The 18,596-nt window shown below is 49.9% G+C and overlaps 2 protein-coding genes across 4 annotated transcripts; one reads left to right on the plus strand and one right to left on the minus strand.

Moving 5' to 3' along the window:
* The first annotated feature begins 7,964 nt into the window (after positions 1-7,964).
* Positions 7,965-18,390, plus strand: LOC123622356 (BLCAP apoptosis inducing factor). The gene is made up of 2 exons (XM_045528611.1): positions 7,965-8,129; positions 16,458-18,390. The coding sequence occupies exon 2, from the start codon at positions 16,634-16,636 to the stop codon at positions 16,895-16,897; it is 264 nt and encodes an 87-aa protein (XP_045384567.1). The 5' UTR covers positions 7,965-8,129; positions 16,458-16,633; the 3' UTR covers positions 16,898-18,390.
* On the minus strand, positions 12,138-14,568 carry NNAT (neuronatin). 3 transcript variants are annotated; one of them, XM_045528614.1, is made up of 3 exons: positions 14,376-14,557; positions 13,373-13,453; positions 12,138-13,152 (listed from the first exon to the last, which is right to left on the minus strand). In XM_045528614.1, the coding sequence occupies exons 1-3, from the start codon at positions 14,445-14,447 to the stop codon at positions 13,060-13,062; spliced, it is 246 nt and encodes an 81-aa protein (XP_045384570.1). In that variant the 5' UTR covers positions 14,448-14,557; the 3' UTR covers positions 12,138-13,059. The 3 variants fall into 3 exon arrangements, with proteins under 3 accessions (XP_045384570.1, XP_045384568.1, XP_045384569.1); XM_045528613.1 differs by having other exon boundaries at positions 12,900-13,152; positions 13,378-13,453; XM_045528612.1 differs by lacking the exon at positions 13,373-13,453 and having other exon boundaries at positions 14,376-14,568.
* Positions 18,391-18,596: the final 206 nt, after the last annotated feature.

Below are 18,596 nucleotides of genomic sequence, written 5' to 3' on the forward strand. Positions count from 1 at the left end.
CACAATTCATCCATGCAATGGAAACCCTAATGCTGCCCCCCCCAAAAAATGGGGTGCATCTCTTGCACTGATCTATACTTTATATTTTTTGCCAATACCAACTGTCTTGATTACTGTAGCTTTACAGTAGGTCCTGAAATCAAGTAGAGTAAATCAACTTTGTTTTTTTTTTTTGTTTTGTTGCTGTTTTTTTAGAAACAATTTGCTCAATTTTTGTTTTTTCGTTTTGTTGTTGTTTTTTTAGAAACAATTTGCTCTGTCATCCAGGCTGGAGTGTAGCCCAGGCTGGAGTTCAGTGGCCTAATCATAGCTCACTGCAGCCTTGAACTCCTGGCCTCAAGCGATCCTCCTACTTTGGTCTCCCAAAGTGCTGGGATTATAGGCGTGAGCCACTGCGCCTGGCCAACTTTGATTTTGTAAAAATTTCTTTGGTTATTTTAGGTCCTTTCCATTTCTGTATAAGTTTTAGAATTATTGTATTAACTTCTACAAAAGCCTTTTGGAATTTTGCTTGAGATTGCATTTAATGTATAGATCAATTTGGTGAGAAGTAATTTCTTAATATTGAGTTATGCAGTCTATAAACATGGTCTATCTCTCCATTTATTTAGGTCTTCTCTAATTTCTTTCAGCAATGTTTTTAGCGCACAGGTCTTGGGCATCTTTTGTTAGATTCATTTCTAAGTATTTTATTTTTTTGATGCTAGTGTAACGGAATTTTTAAAAATTTATTTCCAATTATTTGCTGCTGGTATGTATGGATTTATTCATTTATTTTTTATACAACTTACTTTTTAAATTTAAGAGTACAGCATATTAGAACATAAGCTTTTCAGTAAGGATGAAGAAACATTTATGATCAATCCAAACATGCCTGTCATCCCAACGCTGCTTAGTTTTGGATGAAGATGCAGTTCTAAGCAAGAAAGTAATAAGATAATTCTAGTTTATAGACTGAAAAAAAAAATCCAGCAATGAGAACCTCTCCTCACATGTATATCCACCCAGAAAGTCCTCAATTCATTCAGTAAATATTTACTGAGCACCTACACTATTTCACTGGGCACTCTGCTAGAAAAAATGGTTACATCAGTGAATGCAACAGACAAACACCCCAGCCCACACAGAGCTTACATTGTAGGCGGGGCGATAGATAGTAAACAATAAACACACTAAATAAATTAATTGCATATATATTACCAGGCCATAAGTGCTACAGGGGAAAAAATACAGTGCAGGGTGAGAAGAATTTGAGCGTGGGGGTAGGTCACAGTTTCAGATAGAAGGGTCCGGGTCAGCCGTGTTCAACAGGTCATACTTGAGCAAAGACTTACAAGGTGTGAGGGAGGGAGTCATGCAAATATCTGGGGGAAGAACATTCCAGCAGGGGAAACAGCCAGTGCAAACTCGTAAAGGGGTAGCACGTCTGGGATCTTCAAGGAACAACAGTGAGGCTGGAGTGGTGTAGCGATGAAGTCGGAGGTAGCAGGGAGCCGGCTCACGGAGAGTTTTATAGGACTTAGGGTTTAACTCGGAAGAAGCAGAGTGACATTGAGGATTTTGAGGACAGTATTGACATGCTCTAACTTATGTTTAACAAGATTACTCTAGCTGCTGGGTCTTGACCATGGCAGAGCAAGACTAGAAACAAGGAGGCCAGTAAGGAGGTATTTGCAATAACCCAGGTGAGAGATGATGGTACCTTGGACCAAGGTATTAGTGGTAGAAACGGTGAGAATTAGTTGGAGTCTGGAGATATTTCAAAGGTAGAGTCACAGAGATTGACCAGATGTAGAGAAAGAGGAGTCAGGGATGACTTTAAGGTGTTTTTGCCTGAGAAAATGGAAGGATAGCATTGCCATCAACTGAGAGGGGAAAGACTTCAGATTTGGTGGAGGGGTAAGGAGGCAAGGATCAGGATTTCGGTTTTGGACGTGTTGGATTTGACATCCAAGTGAAGGTATCCAGTAGACAGTTGAACATATGAGTCTAGAGTTTAGAAGACTGATATTAACCCCCTTCTCTGACAGGGGTGGACACTGAAAATTAATTCCTTATTAAAATGACGTCATGACTTTTGGACAACAAATTTTTGTTTCTGGAAGCCTTCAGAAGCAGTCTCAAGAATCTATGCTTCCACAGAGTGTGCCAGGTTATTTGTCAATGTCCACAAAATGATGGGAGAAAGGTTCTTAGCCACTCGCAGCTGCTTTTCAGCTTGGGAAAATACTTTAAAAGAACTTTCAATCATTTAAGTGTCTCTTCATTGTGTTCAAAATACTTTCAGTGAGTTCTGAGGTTGAGTTTATAACCTGATCATTGAAACCATAAAAAAGGTTTTCAGGGTTTTTCTTATGGTTGACAAAATGAGTGGGATTAGAGATCTTTCTTGTAGGACCCAAGGACTATGTGGGATCCCAGAGGATGCAAGGGCAGCTTCTGTTTCCTCAGTGTTTACTGTGTGCTGTGCCCTGTGTCAATTGCTACATCTGCACAAATGCATAGAAGTGTCACAACCATCCCAGGTGGGAAGTAGAAGTACCATGATCAGACCCTATAGCTGAGGAATCTGATACTCCAAGAGGTAACGTGACTTGCCCAGGGTCACACAGTACATGTGTGTTGGAGACAGGACTGAAATGCTCTGAAGGACCCCAGACGTGTCCTTGAATTCAGGCTGCTGAGCTCTGCTGGCTCAATGCAGTGGGGGCTGATTCAGAGTTGGGGGTTGGGGCTCCAGCTTCCTTCTCTGAGCCTTGGCTGAGGGTTGGGCCATCCAGCACTCTAGGACTTGGAGCCACTCTGGCCTCCTGGGTCTGGCGTCCAGATCCATGTCCCTGCTAGTCTGTAGTCCCCACGGAGCTCAATGAAGTCACGAACACTTTCTGTCTTGCTTACTGCTATATCTCTAGAGCCTGGCATGTGGCCGGCCTATGATAGGTGCTCAGCGAATGTTTGCTGTAGGGATGGCTGAATAAAGGATCGACAGTTGGGACTCTGGAATTTAGGTCTCACAGCTAGTCCTTAGCAGGATCTCCATAATCTTCTGGGAAAGACTTTTCTCCCTGCATTCCAAATTCTCCAGTGGAGACTGGGGAGGTATTTTACAGATTATCCCAGCATGGGGGTCTGAGGCTCATTTATTCCCCCCAAAATAGCTACAGACTAGAGTTATGTCCTGTACAGGGGCAGGAATATGATTTATCATGTTTTCCCAGGGCTCATCCAGAAACCTGGCATAAAGGAGTTAAAAATTCAGGTCCGTGTAGCCTGGGTTCAAATCTGTCCGCTATAGCTGTGTAGCCTGAGGCAACTGACTTCATCTTTCTGAACTTTTGGTTCCTCTACCATAAAATAAGGATGATAACAGCCTATATTTCATAGGATTACGTTAAAATTAGCTAAGACAGTTCATGTAACACTGACACCTACTAAGAGCTTAATACAGCATTAGTAAATTGATGAGAGATTATTAAGAATAATAAGTTCCCCATATTACCACTAGGTGTCGCCACAGACTAGGCTAAAATAACATTTGCTTCCCAAATGAAGAAGCCCCAAGAAGTCTGGAACAAAAGGGCCTTAGAGTTGGGAAAACTCCAAAGGTCAAGAAAGCAGGTCAGAGATTTGAACCCAGTTTTCCTGGAGCTTTACGGGGCATGGGTGGGAGGGGCCTTCCCCACCAGGGGTCCCACAGCACTTCCGGTCCCTGGGATACTTTTATTACCCATTTGTAATAACAAGTAACTATGAGTGCTATGTGACAGGTGCTATTCTAAGCATTTTACGATATGAACTCATTGGCTGGGCGCAGTGGGTCACACCTGTAATCCCAGCACTTTGTGAGGTCAAAGTGGGAGGATTGCTTGAGGCCAGGACTTTGAGTCCAGTCTGTGCAACATAACACACCCTGTCCCTACAAAAAATTTAAAAATTAGCTGGGTGCAGTGGCGCAATCCTAGAGTCCCAGCTACTCAGGAGGCTGAGGCAAGAGGATCACTTGTGCCCAGGAGTTTGAGGCTGCAGTGAACTATGATTGTGCCACTGCACTTTGGCTTGAATGCAGAGCAAGATTCTGTCTCAAAAAACAAAACAAAAAAATGAACTCATTGAATCCCCACAAACAGCCATATGAGGTAAAGTCTAATGTTTTCTCTGTTTTACAGATGGGAAACTGAAGCACAGAGAGGTTTATTAACTTGCTCAAGGACACACAGCTAGTAAATGTAGAATAAACCTCAGCACTCTGGCTACAGTCTGTGTTATCCCAGAGCTTACTTCTTTCTTTGATCATGTTGGTAACAATGTTTCTTATTACATCTTAAAACTTTTGATATCACATAGCTTCTTTGGTGTTTTAATAACTAACTACTGGTTCATTATAGGTTGAATTTCCTGAAGCTGTCTTGGTAAGGAAATAATGTTGATTTTCAAAAAAAGGTAATTGTCAAACAGAATGATAGTACAGGAAAGTAGGTATTGTGATTTCACAAAACATTGTTCTATTCATAACATAACCATTTCCTGATACTCTATCATTTAGCCCCAAATTTGCCATCCAATTCCAAATGAATTCCATTTGGTTACCAGCTAAATCAGAGGCTTAGGGGACAAATGAGAAAGCTTGGCCTGGCCTTTCAGTCATTCAGTTACCATTCATTCAACAGTTACTGCCTGTGGATTGAACTTTGCCAGTGGAGACAGAAGAGGCCTTAAGGGGGTTTCAGGAGAAATGAACAAGATTGGCGGAGTGTGGAGCAGGAGAGAGCAGGAGTCCTGGGTGCGTCTGGGTGTCTGGTGGGTAGGGGCAAGTTGGGGAGGCCTTGGCAGGAAGTTGAGGCTGCTCAGCGAAGGTTTAAGGCAGAAAGACCTTCCAGGTCCCTCAAGACAAAGCCAGTGTCGGTGTTGTTTCTACCACCTGGAACTGAGCTCGGCGGGTGGAGCAGTCTTGTGCGCAGAGAGGAGAAGCACCAGCTGGGCAGCAGCTGGCTCCATGTGAGTGAGAAGACCTGGCCTCACCTTCTCCAGCCTTCTGGAGCCCCAAGGGGAAAAGGGTTGGCCACTGAGGTCTTGTCAATGCCCAGACCCGGCATGAAATTACTGGAAGATAACATCCTCCACCCCCAAAATGGACCTCCGATCCTTGCTTGGCAGCATATGTCACATGCCATGGGATGGTGGGGCCCCTTCCTTTCTTTTATATTTCTTGAGGTCTAACATAGATACAGTACACAAAGCCCCCTAGTCTTAAGGCATGGCTTGATGAATTTTTACTCATGTAATCACCAGCCAGATTAAGATACAGTCCTTTTCCTGCACCTCAGAAAAGTCCCTCTTTCTCCTTTCCCTACTCCCAACCTGACCCAGGTAACTACTATTTTGATTTCTATCACCGTAGAGTAGCTTTGCCTGCCCTTACACTTCATATGAATGGAATCATACAGCAGGTACTGTTCTTGTGTCTGGCTTCTTTTAGTTCACATACTATACGTGAGATTAATTCATAGTGTTACATGTATCCGTCGTTTATTCTTTTATATGACTATATACCACACAGTATTCCATTGGATGAACACGCCACAATTTGTGTATCTATTCTCCTGTCGAGGGACATTGAGCTATTCCCAGTTTGAGCTCTGAATAAATCTGCTATGAACATTCTTGGACAAGTCTTTACGTAGACACAGACACTCATCTCTCTTGGGCAAATTCCTAGGAGGGTAAATTCTAGGTCACAGCACAGGTGTACTGGATTTGGTACTTCCCAATTTATAAATTGCTATTTTCTTAAATAAATTCTTTAAGAATTAAAAAAGTAGTACAGGTGTATGTTTAGATTTAGAAGATACTGCCAGTTTCCCAAAATGGTTGTACCGAGTCCCTGTGCTGTCAGCAGTATGCAAAAATTTTGAGTTGTTCCACATCCTTGCCAGCACTTAGCTCCCTCTCATTTTCTAAACAAGAGCTTCCATTACAAGACTCCTCTTTCCCTCCAGTGTCGGACACCAGGTGTCCCTAGCACGGATGCGTTGATCCCCTAGTCCATAAGCAGCAGGATGGTGAGAGGCCACATCCAGGCCTATTTGAGTCTCAGCTAGATGAGGAATCGACATCTCCTTGACTTGGATGTGACCCCAAGAACTGGGTGGCCGTGTTGTGGCCATGAGCATGAAACCAACAAAAAGACAGCAGAGAGATGAAACTAGTATGGGTCCTTGATGACATGGTCAAGCCACACCATTCATCTGCCACTGAATGGCAAGCTACTTATTTTTTAAGCCAATTGACTTAGGGTTTTGGGGGTTTTGTTTTGTTTTGTTTAACTTGCAATATAAAGGATAGAGTCCACAAACCTTCCTTATTCCCAAACCCAGTGGTGCCATTTCTCTTCTCCACAGCATCATCCCTGCTGAGCAGTCTACCCCACTGGCCACTGCTTCTCAGTCTCCTTTCCTGGTTTTCCTCCTCTGCCTGCCCACTCTTCTAGTCCCTCCCTTGGGTTATCATCCGATGCCATGAGCTGTGTGCTGATGGCACCCAAATTTCTATCTCCAGCCCCAGCCTCCCTTCCCAGCTGGGGAGCTCAGCTCATGTAAAACTATCTATTCACCCTGTCGGCCTACATGTTGCCCAGCCACGCCAAACTTAACTTCTCAAAGCCAAACTGTTGATCTTCCCTCTCAGTTTGTTCCTTCTTCAGGCTTTATCATCACCTTGGTCAAGGGCTCTTTCACCTCAAGGCTAAATCCCAGCTAGGTGTCATTGCCCATCGGCACCCACTCAGGTCCAATCTTATGTCCTTTCCTTCTCCATCTCCCCAGGGTACCACCCTGTCTGAGTCACCATTACTTTATGTCTGGAAAGCTGTAAAAGCCTCCTGACTGGTCTCCCCACACCCACTGCTGAGTACTTTCCAAGCCAAGCAGCCAGGGTGGCCTTTTAAGAAACCCAAATTTGATTACCATTGCCCTGATGGAAATGGCTTCCCTTGACATTCAAGGTAAAAGCAAAATTCATTATGGAGCGCTACCTGCCCTATTTCTTGCTCACCTCTCACCCTCACTCTGCTCCTTCCCACTCCACGTCTGGGACCAGTTGTTCTTTCTGCCTAGGACGTTTTCCCTCCTCACTTTTGCGGGCGCACAACTCCTAATCGTCCTTGGTTTCTTAGCCTAAATGCCATCTTCCCAAGGAGGCTCCACCCTCACCTCCCACCCTACACTGGGACTCCATTAGTTTCTCATAACACTCTTTAGTTTCCCTCGCAGCCCTTCCCATGGTACGTAACTATGTATTGATTTGATTAAAATTATTAGTGATTGTTAGACTGGCAGCGCCTTCAGGTCACCCACACTACTCCCTTGGCTTTAGCACTGCGCTTTTACATAGTAAGCGCTCGAGGAATGTGCTTAATTAGCTAATGAATGAACACGCTGACTCATCGGTGCCCGTAACAACCCAGAGGTCGGCATTTCCTCAGCCGTGAGGAGGTTGAGAGCAGGGGTGGACTTGCTCGCCCAAGGTACAGGGCAAGGGGAGGAGTCAGGATTCTGACCCAAGGCAGGTCGCAAGTTCTGAGCCCCGATCTTTCACTCCTAGCCTTGGCCCCTTCGTGAGAGGGCCCGGGAGGGAGTAGACTTCGAGCCACGAGAAGGTTTTCCGGGCTTTGACGGGCCACCCGCGGGGCACACCTTGACCCGCGACTCACCCACGCGGGGCTAAAGTACGCCCGCTCGACTCTCAATGAGTAAAGATCACAATCTGCTGCATATGCATGAGGGGTCCATGGCCCGTGATTCGGGGCTGCCCAGCCGCGCCTGATTAGAAATTATTGCGGTTTGAAGACCTCAGCGCTCCCAGACATTTGTAAAAGTACACAGAAAGTCCTCAGAGGGTCTTCTGTGGCGGATATTAAGCGGCTATCGAGCGAGGGTGACCCTCCCACTTTGCGCTCTCTGATCAGGCGTCGCTGTAGACAGCCCGATTCCCGAAGGGGTCCTCGGCCGGCTCGACTAGAAGACGAAGGGGGCGTCTCCCCGGCTTCCTGCGGCGTCGGTGGCAAGCAGAGGTGGAGGCAGGCTGCGGCAGCGACGGCGACAGTGGCAGCGGCGCCATGGCAGGGCTCGCAGGTACCGTGGCATCAGCCTGCTGGGGGCGGGATGAGAAGCCCTCAATGCGGCCGCGCCGCCATGTTGTCCCTTCTGGGTCACCTTAGGCGTCGCCGGGTCCCCACGCTGGGATTTTGCTTCCGCACACACCGGGAGGGGGGAGGGGGAGCACCCCTGTCCGGCGTCAAGTGATCGCCCTGCTTGGCCCTAGCCTGGGCCTTAGGGGTCTCTTCCCAGCCCAAGGGTGGGTCCCTGGACTCCTAGGTTCTCGCTCCGGCCTCCAAGGTCAGAGCCCTCCCAGAATAAGGCAGGCAGAGCCGGGGGGCGCGGGGCTGGGGAGCGCGACCACCGCCTCTTCAGCCCCAGATCCCACGGCAGGAAGTCCACCTTGTGGGAGGCCTGTCACTGTTGCCACCACTTCAGTGGCATTTTTTAAATCAGAAGGTGTGGGAAAAAGAGTAGAAAAGGGTCTCCCGCCCCGGGTCCCCACTTCCGTGTCTGGGGTGATAGGTTGACGCTCTGCTTCCAGTCGCGGGCGCTTCCTACTCCCTCTAACTTTACCTCAAGTCGGGACACCCGTTCCCTTTCTTCCAATATGTGTGGGGAGTGGCCCTCAAGGGCAGCTGAAGGAACGGAATGCCTGGCACACTAATGGCCTGGAAAAGAAGAATGGGGGATGGGGGACAGTAGCTTTTTCCTTCTTTCCAAATCTTCTTTAGTTTCCTTACAGGCGTCCGTGTCCCTTTTCAACGCTAAATGTTGGGAGACTGGGGTCTGTCATAGGAAAGAAACGGCCTTTCTGTTTATAGGTTCGGATCGTCTTTTATCCCCTTCAGGGAACTGGTGTGTTGGGACGGCTTCTCTGCCCTGCCTGACATGGTCCAACCATCCCTTCAGCCTTCTGGACGGCAACACCAAAGCCGGCAGGAAAAAAAAAAGTTCCAGCTTAAGTGCCAATGTCAATTGTTAGATCTTGTTTGCTTGTTTGTTTTAAATCAGAGCCTAATTAATGTTGAGCAAATCTGTTAAAAGATTCCGTCACTGGAAGCCTGGTTGGTTTCCAGTGACCAGGTCAAATCCATATCTGAAATTGGTCTTGTTAGAGTTGCTGCCAAAAACAGTTTAACTTTTATCTGTAATATGTTGTTTCAAAGAGGAATCTGGGTTAAGCTGTCTTTTCTTGTTGTTCTCCTATCTTTGAAACACATGCATTCCATTTCAAGCCTGTCACTGGGTGATATACCAAGGACCATGTGTTGCCTGCCTCTCTGACTTCCTGCTCTGGGAATGCTCAGGAATCTGGATCCTGCTGGGGTTTGGGCCCTGTGGGAGGGAAAAGGAGGATAAATGGGATCATTCCCAGAGAAGATGGTGACAACATTTCTCTGGGGCACATAGAGGAAGTCAGAGGTCACCAGGGAAAAAGAGACTGTTGTTAGACTACTGTTTTGTGTGTGTGCATGAGTGCACATGTTTAAATCTCTGGGGAAGAAGCTAACTGCAAATTCAGAATCTCCCTTTGGGGTGTTGGTTCCTGAGGAGATAAAACGTATTTCAAAATAGTGAATGGCTCACAGCAAACCTCCCCCATCCAACTCTCCTGTAATAAGCTGTTGCTGGCCCTATAGCTGAAGCTCACGAAACCTGCCCCTGCCCTGCCCCGCCCAGAGAACAGACATCCCTTCCCTCAGTCAAATTCAGATACTCCACAGATAGAGGTAACAGTGTCACATAGCACCCCACTCCTCTGAAGGTTGTGGTACCTAACGCCCCACCCCCACCCCTCAACTTCAACTCTAGGCTAAGAAACTGATCCTTCTCAGGGATTAGTCCCAGGGGTCTCACCTGTTGCTGGATCCCACAAGGCCATTCCACGCCCCTCACAACTCATTTGCTCTGTCCTTGGCCTTGTGGAGGCAGTCTTGTGGGAGCAGTGATGGTTTAGGGAAAGGGGACATTTAGTGCTGTGACTAAGGGCTTTGCAATAAAACACTAGTCATTTTCAATACCTCCCACTGCTCTCTTTCAGAATAAAATGTTTTAATGGTATAGCTTGTGGGAAAACTTTATAAACAAGATATGTATGGACCGTTCCACAGGATGGAAAGTGAATACATTCCTTTTGTCATCTCTGGTGGGTTGTTTGCTACCAGAACATAAGCGTTTGGGGGTAGAGGATGAAAGTGGGAAGTGGACATTGCACATTCAAGCCCAGCCGTGCAGGTGCAGGCCACCAGAGCAGCCCTTGCCTGGATTTCTGTCATCTCACCATGCCACACTCAGAGCCCTGATGGATGGATGGAGGAAAAGGGCTTTGCCAAGATCATCTGGAAAGCTTTGAGACTACCCACAGCCTCTTGCCTTCTAAGGGGTGGGCACAGAAAATACTGTGTCCAGAGCAGTCAGACTTTTCCATGCTGTGCTTTGGCCTTCCTCCTTGAACTCAGCTACCTTGTCACATTGGCTGATGTTAGAGCATCTCAGGCAGTGGGGCCATGGGCACACCCTTCAAAGGCTGTGAGGGGAGGGTCAGCCTTCATTGAGAACACATGTTGAAATATGTGCACGGTTCTGTGGGTTTAGTGTGGAAAACCACAGAAACTTCCAGTCTTGAGGGCTGCCAAGATACGGGCTTCGGAAGGGAGAGATTGTGGGCATTGCCTGCTGATGAGTCAGTCTGGGGCAAAAGGAGACCTGCCTTACCTTCAGGTTATGGTAGCAGCTGTAGCCACACAGCCTAAGGAAGATGGAGTCTCAGATTGCACTCCATATCCAAGTCCTGATTGCCCCTTGGACAGCAGAGTGTTTCTAGTATGTTGGGGTTCACTGGGATCTTAGAGGCCCTCTTACAGAGGGGAACTGAAGGTGAGGGGTGGAGGGTGACCTCTCTGGGTTCCTTAGGTTTATTGATGGCAAAACCAAGATCTGCACCCACACCCCCATAATTCTCTGATGCTGAACGAAGTTGTAGGTGCCTTCAGGTGCTGGTGACTGGGCTGAGAAACTTAAGAGGCTTGCTTAAGGAGGGGGAACATGATCAGGCTCAAGGGGGCGAGGTACTTTGTGCTCCAGAAGTGTTTGTGACAACTGTGACTAAGGGATTTGAGGAAATGGCAGGAAGAGAGATTTATGGCCCTCCAACTCCCTCCCTTGGTGTTGACCCAGGAACAGGTGTGTAGTGACAGGGACACATAAAGCCAGAGACAAGGCTGAACAGGCGGCAGGGCCATTTGGTGAGAGTCAGCTGACCCCATGTAAGAAGAGCCCCACCTCACTGAGGAGTGGGAGAGGGAAGAGAACTCTGAAGCCGAGCAGCCAGCCCACCACCCACCCTGACATGATGGCAGGGGAGAGCCCAGGGCCAGGGACCTGGTAAGCGTCCCTAAGAATAAGGAGGCTAGTGCTGGGAAAAGCAAGGAACCCAGTAATGGGAGAGAGGTTTATGGGGCAGGGTGGGGCCAGGCAGGTTGCCCTTGGAGTGGTTTGGCAGTTGTGGGCCCTGGAGTGTTAAGATGGATGGAGGAGGTGCCACACCACACCTCTTATCCCATACCCATTGTCCAGGCCAGTGTCCACCCTGCCCATTACGTATTTCCTTGGGACTCTTGGATGGAGACCTGGAGTAAGGCTTTGTGCTCTGAAATCACCCCCTGGGGGCCCTAGTACTCCATTTTGAGGGCTCTTCCCACCATTTTACCCCTCCTCCCATCTTTCCCATAATGATTATCTGCTGTGTCCCCTATCCCAGGACTACAAGTGAAGGCACCCACCCCTTTGGGGAAGGGGAAGTAGTCCCTTATTCCGGGACAAGTGAAGTTGTCAGTTTTTATTTTGGGGGAGGGGAAAATGGTCCTTTATCTCAGGACAGTGTTGAGATGGGGCTGGGTGTGTTAGGAGCCCACTTTATTCCAATTCCCCCCATTTCCTCCCTCCCCCGAGTAGTGTGCCTACTCCAATTCCCCCCCCCATTTCCTCCCTCCCAGTCTTAGAAGTGCGTGTCGATGCTGCAAAGGAAGCCACAAGAGACAATTTTTTGGTGCGCCTCCACCACCCCGCAGGGTCCTGGGACACTGTGCGAGATGGGGGAGGTACTTTTTTTATTTTTTTCTGGAGGTGGTCCCTGTCCTTCAGGAGCTTACAATCTAGCTGGGGAGACACTACTAAAGCACACCTAAACAATTGTTACAATTAGCGATTACAATATTGACCACAACTGCGTGAAACCAGGGAAGCAAGATCAGTGAGAGGCCGGGGGCTCGGAGAAGGCGTTTCAGTTTTAGTAAAGATGGGATTCATTTACTGGTTGAATAGGTCCGAATCAAGTGACACATCTCTTTGGGGTGGGGTGGGCTTGGGAGGCAATGAGGGGATTGAGGGAGCATAGGCAGCAATGTTGGAATGCACATGCCATAGGCAAGGGACAGTGAGAGGGCCCCACTCCATTTCTTAACCCTCCTCCCCTCTCACCCGCGCCCTCCAGTCCCGCCACACAGGCACGCAGTTGGTGTTCTCTGCTGCACCGAGATTCAAGGCTTCGGCTGGCGATGTCGGGATGTCCATTCTGCTGGCTGGTGTGGTGTCTGGATCTCCGTGGTGCGGCCTGCTGGCATGGCCGTGGCTGCGGGGCTGGGATGGTGCTGTCCCGACTTGGTCCAGATCAGAATGTGGTGCCTATGCCCGGATCTCAGGGGTCTGCTCCCCCATTCCCCCTCCTCCCCCACCATGGCCCGCAGTGGGATGGGGCAAAGGGGTTGGGAAGGGATCTGGTATTGTCGTCATTGTCGGTACTGCTTCTCCGGGGGCCTACCGGCCCCTCACTGACCCCGCCAAGTGCTCCTCTGACAGGGGAACACGGGGGACCCCCCATTCCTGTGCGGCACTGGCTCCCATGCTAGCTGAGATGCACAGGAGCATCTGATGGTGTGGCCGCCCAGGGGTGGGAGCTGGGACCTCAGTTGGGGGCTCTGGGCCCGCGCTCCCCCAGCACGTGCCGCCCGGTCCGCGACACGGTGTACGCCAGCTTCTGCAGGGAGTACCTGAACACCTGTGTGAGAAACCCAGGACCCGCCCTTAGTAAAGAGCACCCGCAGCGTGTCTGCGAGCTGCCGTGCCCGCCCCCGCCCCTGCTCCGCCCGCCTGTCCAGTGCGGGCTGGAGAGGCGGGCGCGAGCACAGCCTGTCCACGAGTCAGGGCAGCTGGAGCTTCTCCAACTGTGCTGAGCGCGGCATGGCGGCAAGCTGATTGGACCCACAACTTAGGTATACCTCACTTCTTGCAATGGGCTGGGTCCCTGGAGGATTTCGAAAAGCGAATCCTACCCAGTAAATGCAGCATTCCAGGAACACCTTGAAGGAAATACGCGACTCCTTTGGCAAAGAATTCCTTTAGCAGGGAATTTTTCCTGCAAAGGGAGCTTTTAGGGTAAATGATTTTATGGGCAAAGCGCTTTCTTCTGATTTCTTTTTACACAAAGCGCTTTTGCTTCTATTTGTTTTTCCATAAAGCACTTTTTCCTTTTTTGGAAGCGCTTTTTTCCCCTTCCATTTTTCTTGCGAAGAGCTTTTTCCTCTAATTGTTTTCTTCAAAGTGTTCTTCTCCTATTCATTTTTTTAAAGTTAGATCCTTTGTCTATTTTTTTCCTGCAATGCGCTTTTTATCTAATGTGTTTTTCTACCAAGTGCTTTTGTCTGATTTATTTTCCTGCAATGCGCATTTTTCTTTTTTTCTTTTTGGTTAATTTTTCCTCTAATTCGTTGTGGGGTTTTTTTGCGAAGTGATTTTTATTTTTTTCTGAGAAGTGCCTTTTTCTAACTTATTTTTCATCCCACCCCCGCAAGCATTTTATATATATGTATATTTTTTAAGAAAATTTCCCCGCAATGCGCAATTTTTTAAGGCGGAAAATTTTTGCTCTGCGAGCTGTAAAGTCTCGCAACAGAAGCGCCCCGCCTCCCTCCCGGGGTCGAGTCTGGGTGTAGCGGGTTTTTCTTACCACGTAGGTCGCTAAAAGCCTCGGTTGGTCGTCCGCAGCGGTCGCCCGCCGCGCCCCGAGTCTTTGTCCCCAGCCGGGCGCGGGCGCACAGGGGAAGTTCTGCGCTAAGAGGACGGCGCAGGGAATGGGCGGCGGACGCACGATGCCGGCGGCGGCACTTGGGCGGGCAGGGATCGCGGCAATCGGAATAGGAGGCGGCAATCGCGACGCGGGCTTGCGGGTTCAGGGGACACGCGCTGGGAACCATCTCCCACCCGGAACCCCAGCATATTTACCTGCAGCAGCACGCGGAAGATGTACCAGCCGATGATGAGCAGCTCAGCTGAGGCTGCTGCCACTGCCGCCATGGTTCCGAGAGCGCTGGGTGGGTGGTCGAGAGCGAGGGTTCGCCGAGGGCTGCTCGTCGCTCGGAGTCCGCTGTAGGGCGCACTGCCGCAGCTGCGGCGGCCGCGCCTTAAGTACCCGCCCGCCACCCAAGTGCGCATGCGCGCTTGGCGGGGGCTTCATGAGGAGGGGTGACTGGGGGCGATCCTCATTCGCCAAGAGAGGAAAAAAATAATCCATCTGTTCTTTCCACACCGACCCCCACCTCCTGAGTTCCATCTTTGCCCCCTTCCAGAAGATTCCGCCGTGCTCGCTTTTGAATTTTCGTGTAGAATGAAAGGGTACCGTGACTCTGGGTAGAGCGTGGGGCGAGGGTAGGGGATGCAGACCTCTTGGTGCTGCGCCCTTCTCTCTGAGCCTGCACATTTAAGCCCAATCTCCGCTGCTGCCCTATACCCCACTTTAGGCATGGGTGGAAAACCGAAGTTAGGGAGGGATTATCTGCCCTGTAGAGAAAAAACGGTGCCCCTTTCAGGAGCCTTGGCATCACAGGCCCGTGCTCAGCACTCTTCCTAATATTCAATGTGTGAGTTTTAAGCCCAGGTCCTCTGCTTCATTAGAGTCTCTGAGTGCGTAACGCTTCTCTGATTCTTCGCATCCCGCTTCTTGCGCTCGGAGGAGATCAGGATCTGCAGGCGAAGTGGCTACTGTGGGGAGCTGAGCCAGGACGCTGCGCTCTGGGCGCAAAAGCGGTAGTCTCCGAGTATCTACTCTGGGCGGGATGCGGGAAGGATCCGCGCCCTTTCTACGCGCGGGAGGAATGAGCTTTAGAAAAGTAGTCGGAATGTGTCGGGGATAGTTTTCGGCAGAACAGGTTGCTTCAACCTCTGTCTTCTGCTCCGCTCCCCCAGGCCTGGTAGGTCTGCCCTAGCCAGTGGGGTACTTTGTACCCGTTGCGCTGAGCGGCTGGAGCAAGGAGCGCGGTTCCACTACCGCTGCGGGAGGACCGTGGCTACCGCTGCGGGAGGATCGTGGCTACCGCAAGCCCGGTTTTCAGGCGATGCGGGTCCCTTTCGGAGCGCCCGTCTTACGGGTCCCGCGCGGATCGCGATCGCGGGTTTTCCGGACAGGAAGATCCAAACGCCGTTTCTGAGCGTGGCCCTCGGCATACCGGTGGCCCGCCAAGCACCTCTCTAGCAAGCTGCCTGACACGGGGGCCAACTGGCATTTACTCTTATGTGAATAGAAAATTAATTTTGATTAAAAGCTCATGGAGGTCAGGTTCTCTACAGTGCCAGCAGCAGATGGAAGTGTAATGATCCAAGCGAGTTCAGTTTGGATGAAGTGGCATAGTGATTTTTCTCTGCATTGACTTTCCAAGAAGTTGGCTGGTTTTGGCAAAATGACGCCGGGTTACTTGGAAAAAAGCAAGCTCGGCCTAGGCTGCCATCTTAAAACAAAGTATTTGGTGGTGCTGCCGCCGCTTGCAGCTTCCCAGAGATCCCTTGCCTGTACTGGGGGCCCGCAGTGCGCCGCTAACTGCTTTAACTCGCCACTCGTTGCCTGAGCACCTACTGCTGCGAGAGATAATAGATACAGAACCCTGTCCTTACCACACGGGGGCACAGCACGGAGCCCATGGCCGTGCTGTGGCAACCACAGGGCGGTATTGTGCGGTCTGGGCCCCTTGAGGACGGGCCGCAGCCCCAGGAGGCGATACATGATCTCTGCCGGGCAGGGCCCAGGCAAAGCCAGTCCACTGTACAGACCGTGCCGGAGAGCCCTCTGCCCGAGCCCCCAGCAGAAGCCCAGGGGAGACATCCCAGGAGGCTTCCCGAACTGGTGACTTGGAGAGGAGTGGAACTTCCATGGGTGGGCAGGGAGGAAAGGGCATTCACATTTGCTGTTGTTAACCATGATCCATCTTCCCAAATAAGTATACATTCTGTTCCTGTTTTTTTTTTGTTTGTTTTTGTCTGTCTGTCTGTCTGTCCTTTGTGTGTTTGTCTGTTGTGTTGACTTTCTCCCTTCAGGATCCCTGCTGCCTTGGTGATCCCGGGCTGACAGCCAGAGAGCACAGCGGCTCAGCTCCTGGAGAGTGAGGGTTGAAGAAAGCGGAGGGCAGCCGCCTGCGCCCGCTGGCTCGCATTAGGTCGGTTCCTGCAGCGGTGCTTGGCAGCCTTGGCGAAGGCCCTGCCCGGCAGAGATCATGTATTGCCTCCAGTGGCTGCTGCCTGTCCTCCTCATCCCCAAGCCCCTCAACCCCGCCCTGTGGTTTAGCCACTCCATGTTCATGGGCTTCTACCTGCTCAGCTTCCTCCTGGAGCGGAAGCCTTGCACAATTTGTGCCTTGGTTTTCCTGGCAGCGCTGTTCCTCATCTGCTATAGCTGCTGGGGAAACTGTTTCCTGTACCACTGCTCTGATTCCCCGCTTCCAGAATCGGCGCATGACCCTGGTGTTGTGGGCACCTAACAGCCCACTCTGTTAGCTTTCCAAGGAAGCAGAAGACGGGAGGGGAGGCATTGACATAGGTCATAAAGCATTGGAGTTTCAAATCCCGCAGCCCCGCGGGTGCCACATTCCTGATGGCGCCTTTTTGGCCTGTGATGTTTTATCCTTATAATGTGAATAATGGCACTGGCCAGTGCTTTTATTGTAGAGTCCTGTAGTCATGGGTGGTCTTGTGGTTGTGTGTGTTCTGTCCCCATCTTGGTCCTGGCTGGTAGGATGGCCACCCCCCTTGCCCTCATAATGGTGAAGAATCTGCACCCATCCTGGTCAACTGCCCCAGAGTGACCTGGGCAGATAAAATGCCAGTGTCATTGTCACCTCTGTGACCCCTCCTTGTCAGGATCTCCTTCCTTCTCAGAATATTAGTGACTCCTCGTCCCTCTCCTGGTTTCCCTTCTCTTCTATCCCTTTCCTTTTAGGAGAGCGCCTGTCTAAGACAGGGCTCATTTTTGCACTTATCTCAAATTTGAAGAGATTGCTGACGCCCAAGAGCCTCGCTTTTTCATCCTCGTTTCCTTGTTCAGCAGGCTAGACAGAAAAATGTCTTGACTGTTGTCCACGAATCTCCCAATATTTTCTCCCCTTCATTTTTAAGAAAGGAAGCAACAGATAGATGTTGCTCTTTCACTTGGTGTCTGGGCTCCTGCTTGCTGGCCCAGCCCCACTTCCTTTGCCCTTCCTCCTGTCTTTCTCAGCTGTCCCAAGGAGGGGGGCCTCATTGTGTCTCCCGTGCATGCTCTACGGGATTGAAGTATTGTGTATTCATGTAGATCTAACGGTCCCTAGCTGAGAGAGTGGGAGAGTACTTGTGTGTTTCGTAACAGCCATGAGTCCCTTGATAGGTGTTTGGATATTTTTTGATGTGCCCTGTGTGTGTGTATGTATATACAAATACATGTGTGTATATTCCTTTTAAAAAAGCTGTATCGAATGTGTTCTGATTTTGAGGTTTAGTAGTAGCTAGCTATATATAGTAGGTGCCGCTACAGTTTTTATTTAGCATGGGGATTGCAGAGTGACCAGCACACTGGATTCCGAGGTGGTTCAGACAAGACAGAGGGGAGCAGTGGTCATCGTCCTCCCGCCAGGAGCTCCTCCGTTCCTGCGCATATAGACTGTACATTATGAAGAATACACAGGAAGACTTTGTGACTGTCACTTCTTTTTCTGCGCTTCAGTAACAGTGTTGGCAAACGAGACTTTCTCCTGGCCCTGCCCACTGGGGATCAGCATGGTGGTCCTTCCAGTCCGAACCATCCATCTCTCTTTTGCCTGAGGGGAGAGGGAGGTGGGCCAGGCAGAGACAGAACTGGAGGCAGTCCATCTAGGGAATGGGACTGTGAGGCTGCGAGGCCACACTTGTGAAATGTTTGGACTGCTGTTCTAGAGCTTTTCTTTCTGGTGTGTTCGTTGCACAGCTGTTTGAAATGTTTAATAAAGCTTTATAAACTTTACTTTGTGTTTCTATGTGGCTGCAGTCCATTTGGGTCCTGGTGTTGGATTTCTGAGTTAGTAGGGGGCAGGGGGATGCATGGAGGGGCTGAGTCCTTGGCGCCAGAGTACCTTAGCCCAAAAATTTGATACGCTCTCTGGAGAGCAGATGGTGGGGTTAGGGGAGAGGGAGCACGGGGCAGGCCAGGCGGTGAACAGGAGGGAGTCT

Source organism: Lemur catta, chromosome 17, assembly GCF_020740605.2.
Source record: "Lemur catta isolate mLemCat1 chromosome 17, mLemCat1.pri, whole genome shotgun sequence".
Taxonomy (NCBI): domain Eukaryota; kingdom Metazoa; phylum Chordata; class Mammalia; order Primates; family Lemuridae; genus Lemur; species Lemur catta.

Coding starts and splice junctions, on each gene's coding strand:
- NNAT (XM_045528613.1), bottom strand. CDS start 14,447: ATGGCGGCAGTGGCAGCAGCCTCAGCTGAGCTGCTCATCATCGGCTGG. Junction 13,454..14,375: donor TCTTCCGCGTGCTGCTGCAG/GTAAATATGCTG, acceptor ATTTCCTTCAAG/GTGTTCCTGGAATGCTGCAT. Junction 13,153..13,377: donor GACCCAGCCCATTGCAAGAA/GTGAGGTATACC, acceptor TTTCTCACACAG/GTGTTCAGGTACTCCCTGCA.
- LOC123622356 (XM_045528611.1), top strand. CDS start 16,634: ATGTATTGCCTCCAGTGGCTGCTGCCTGTCCTCCTCATCCCCAAGCCC.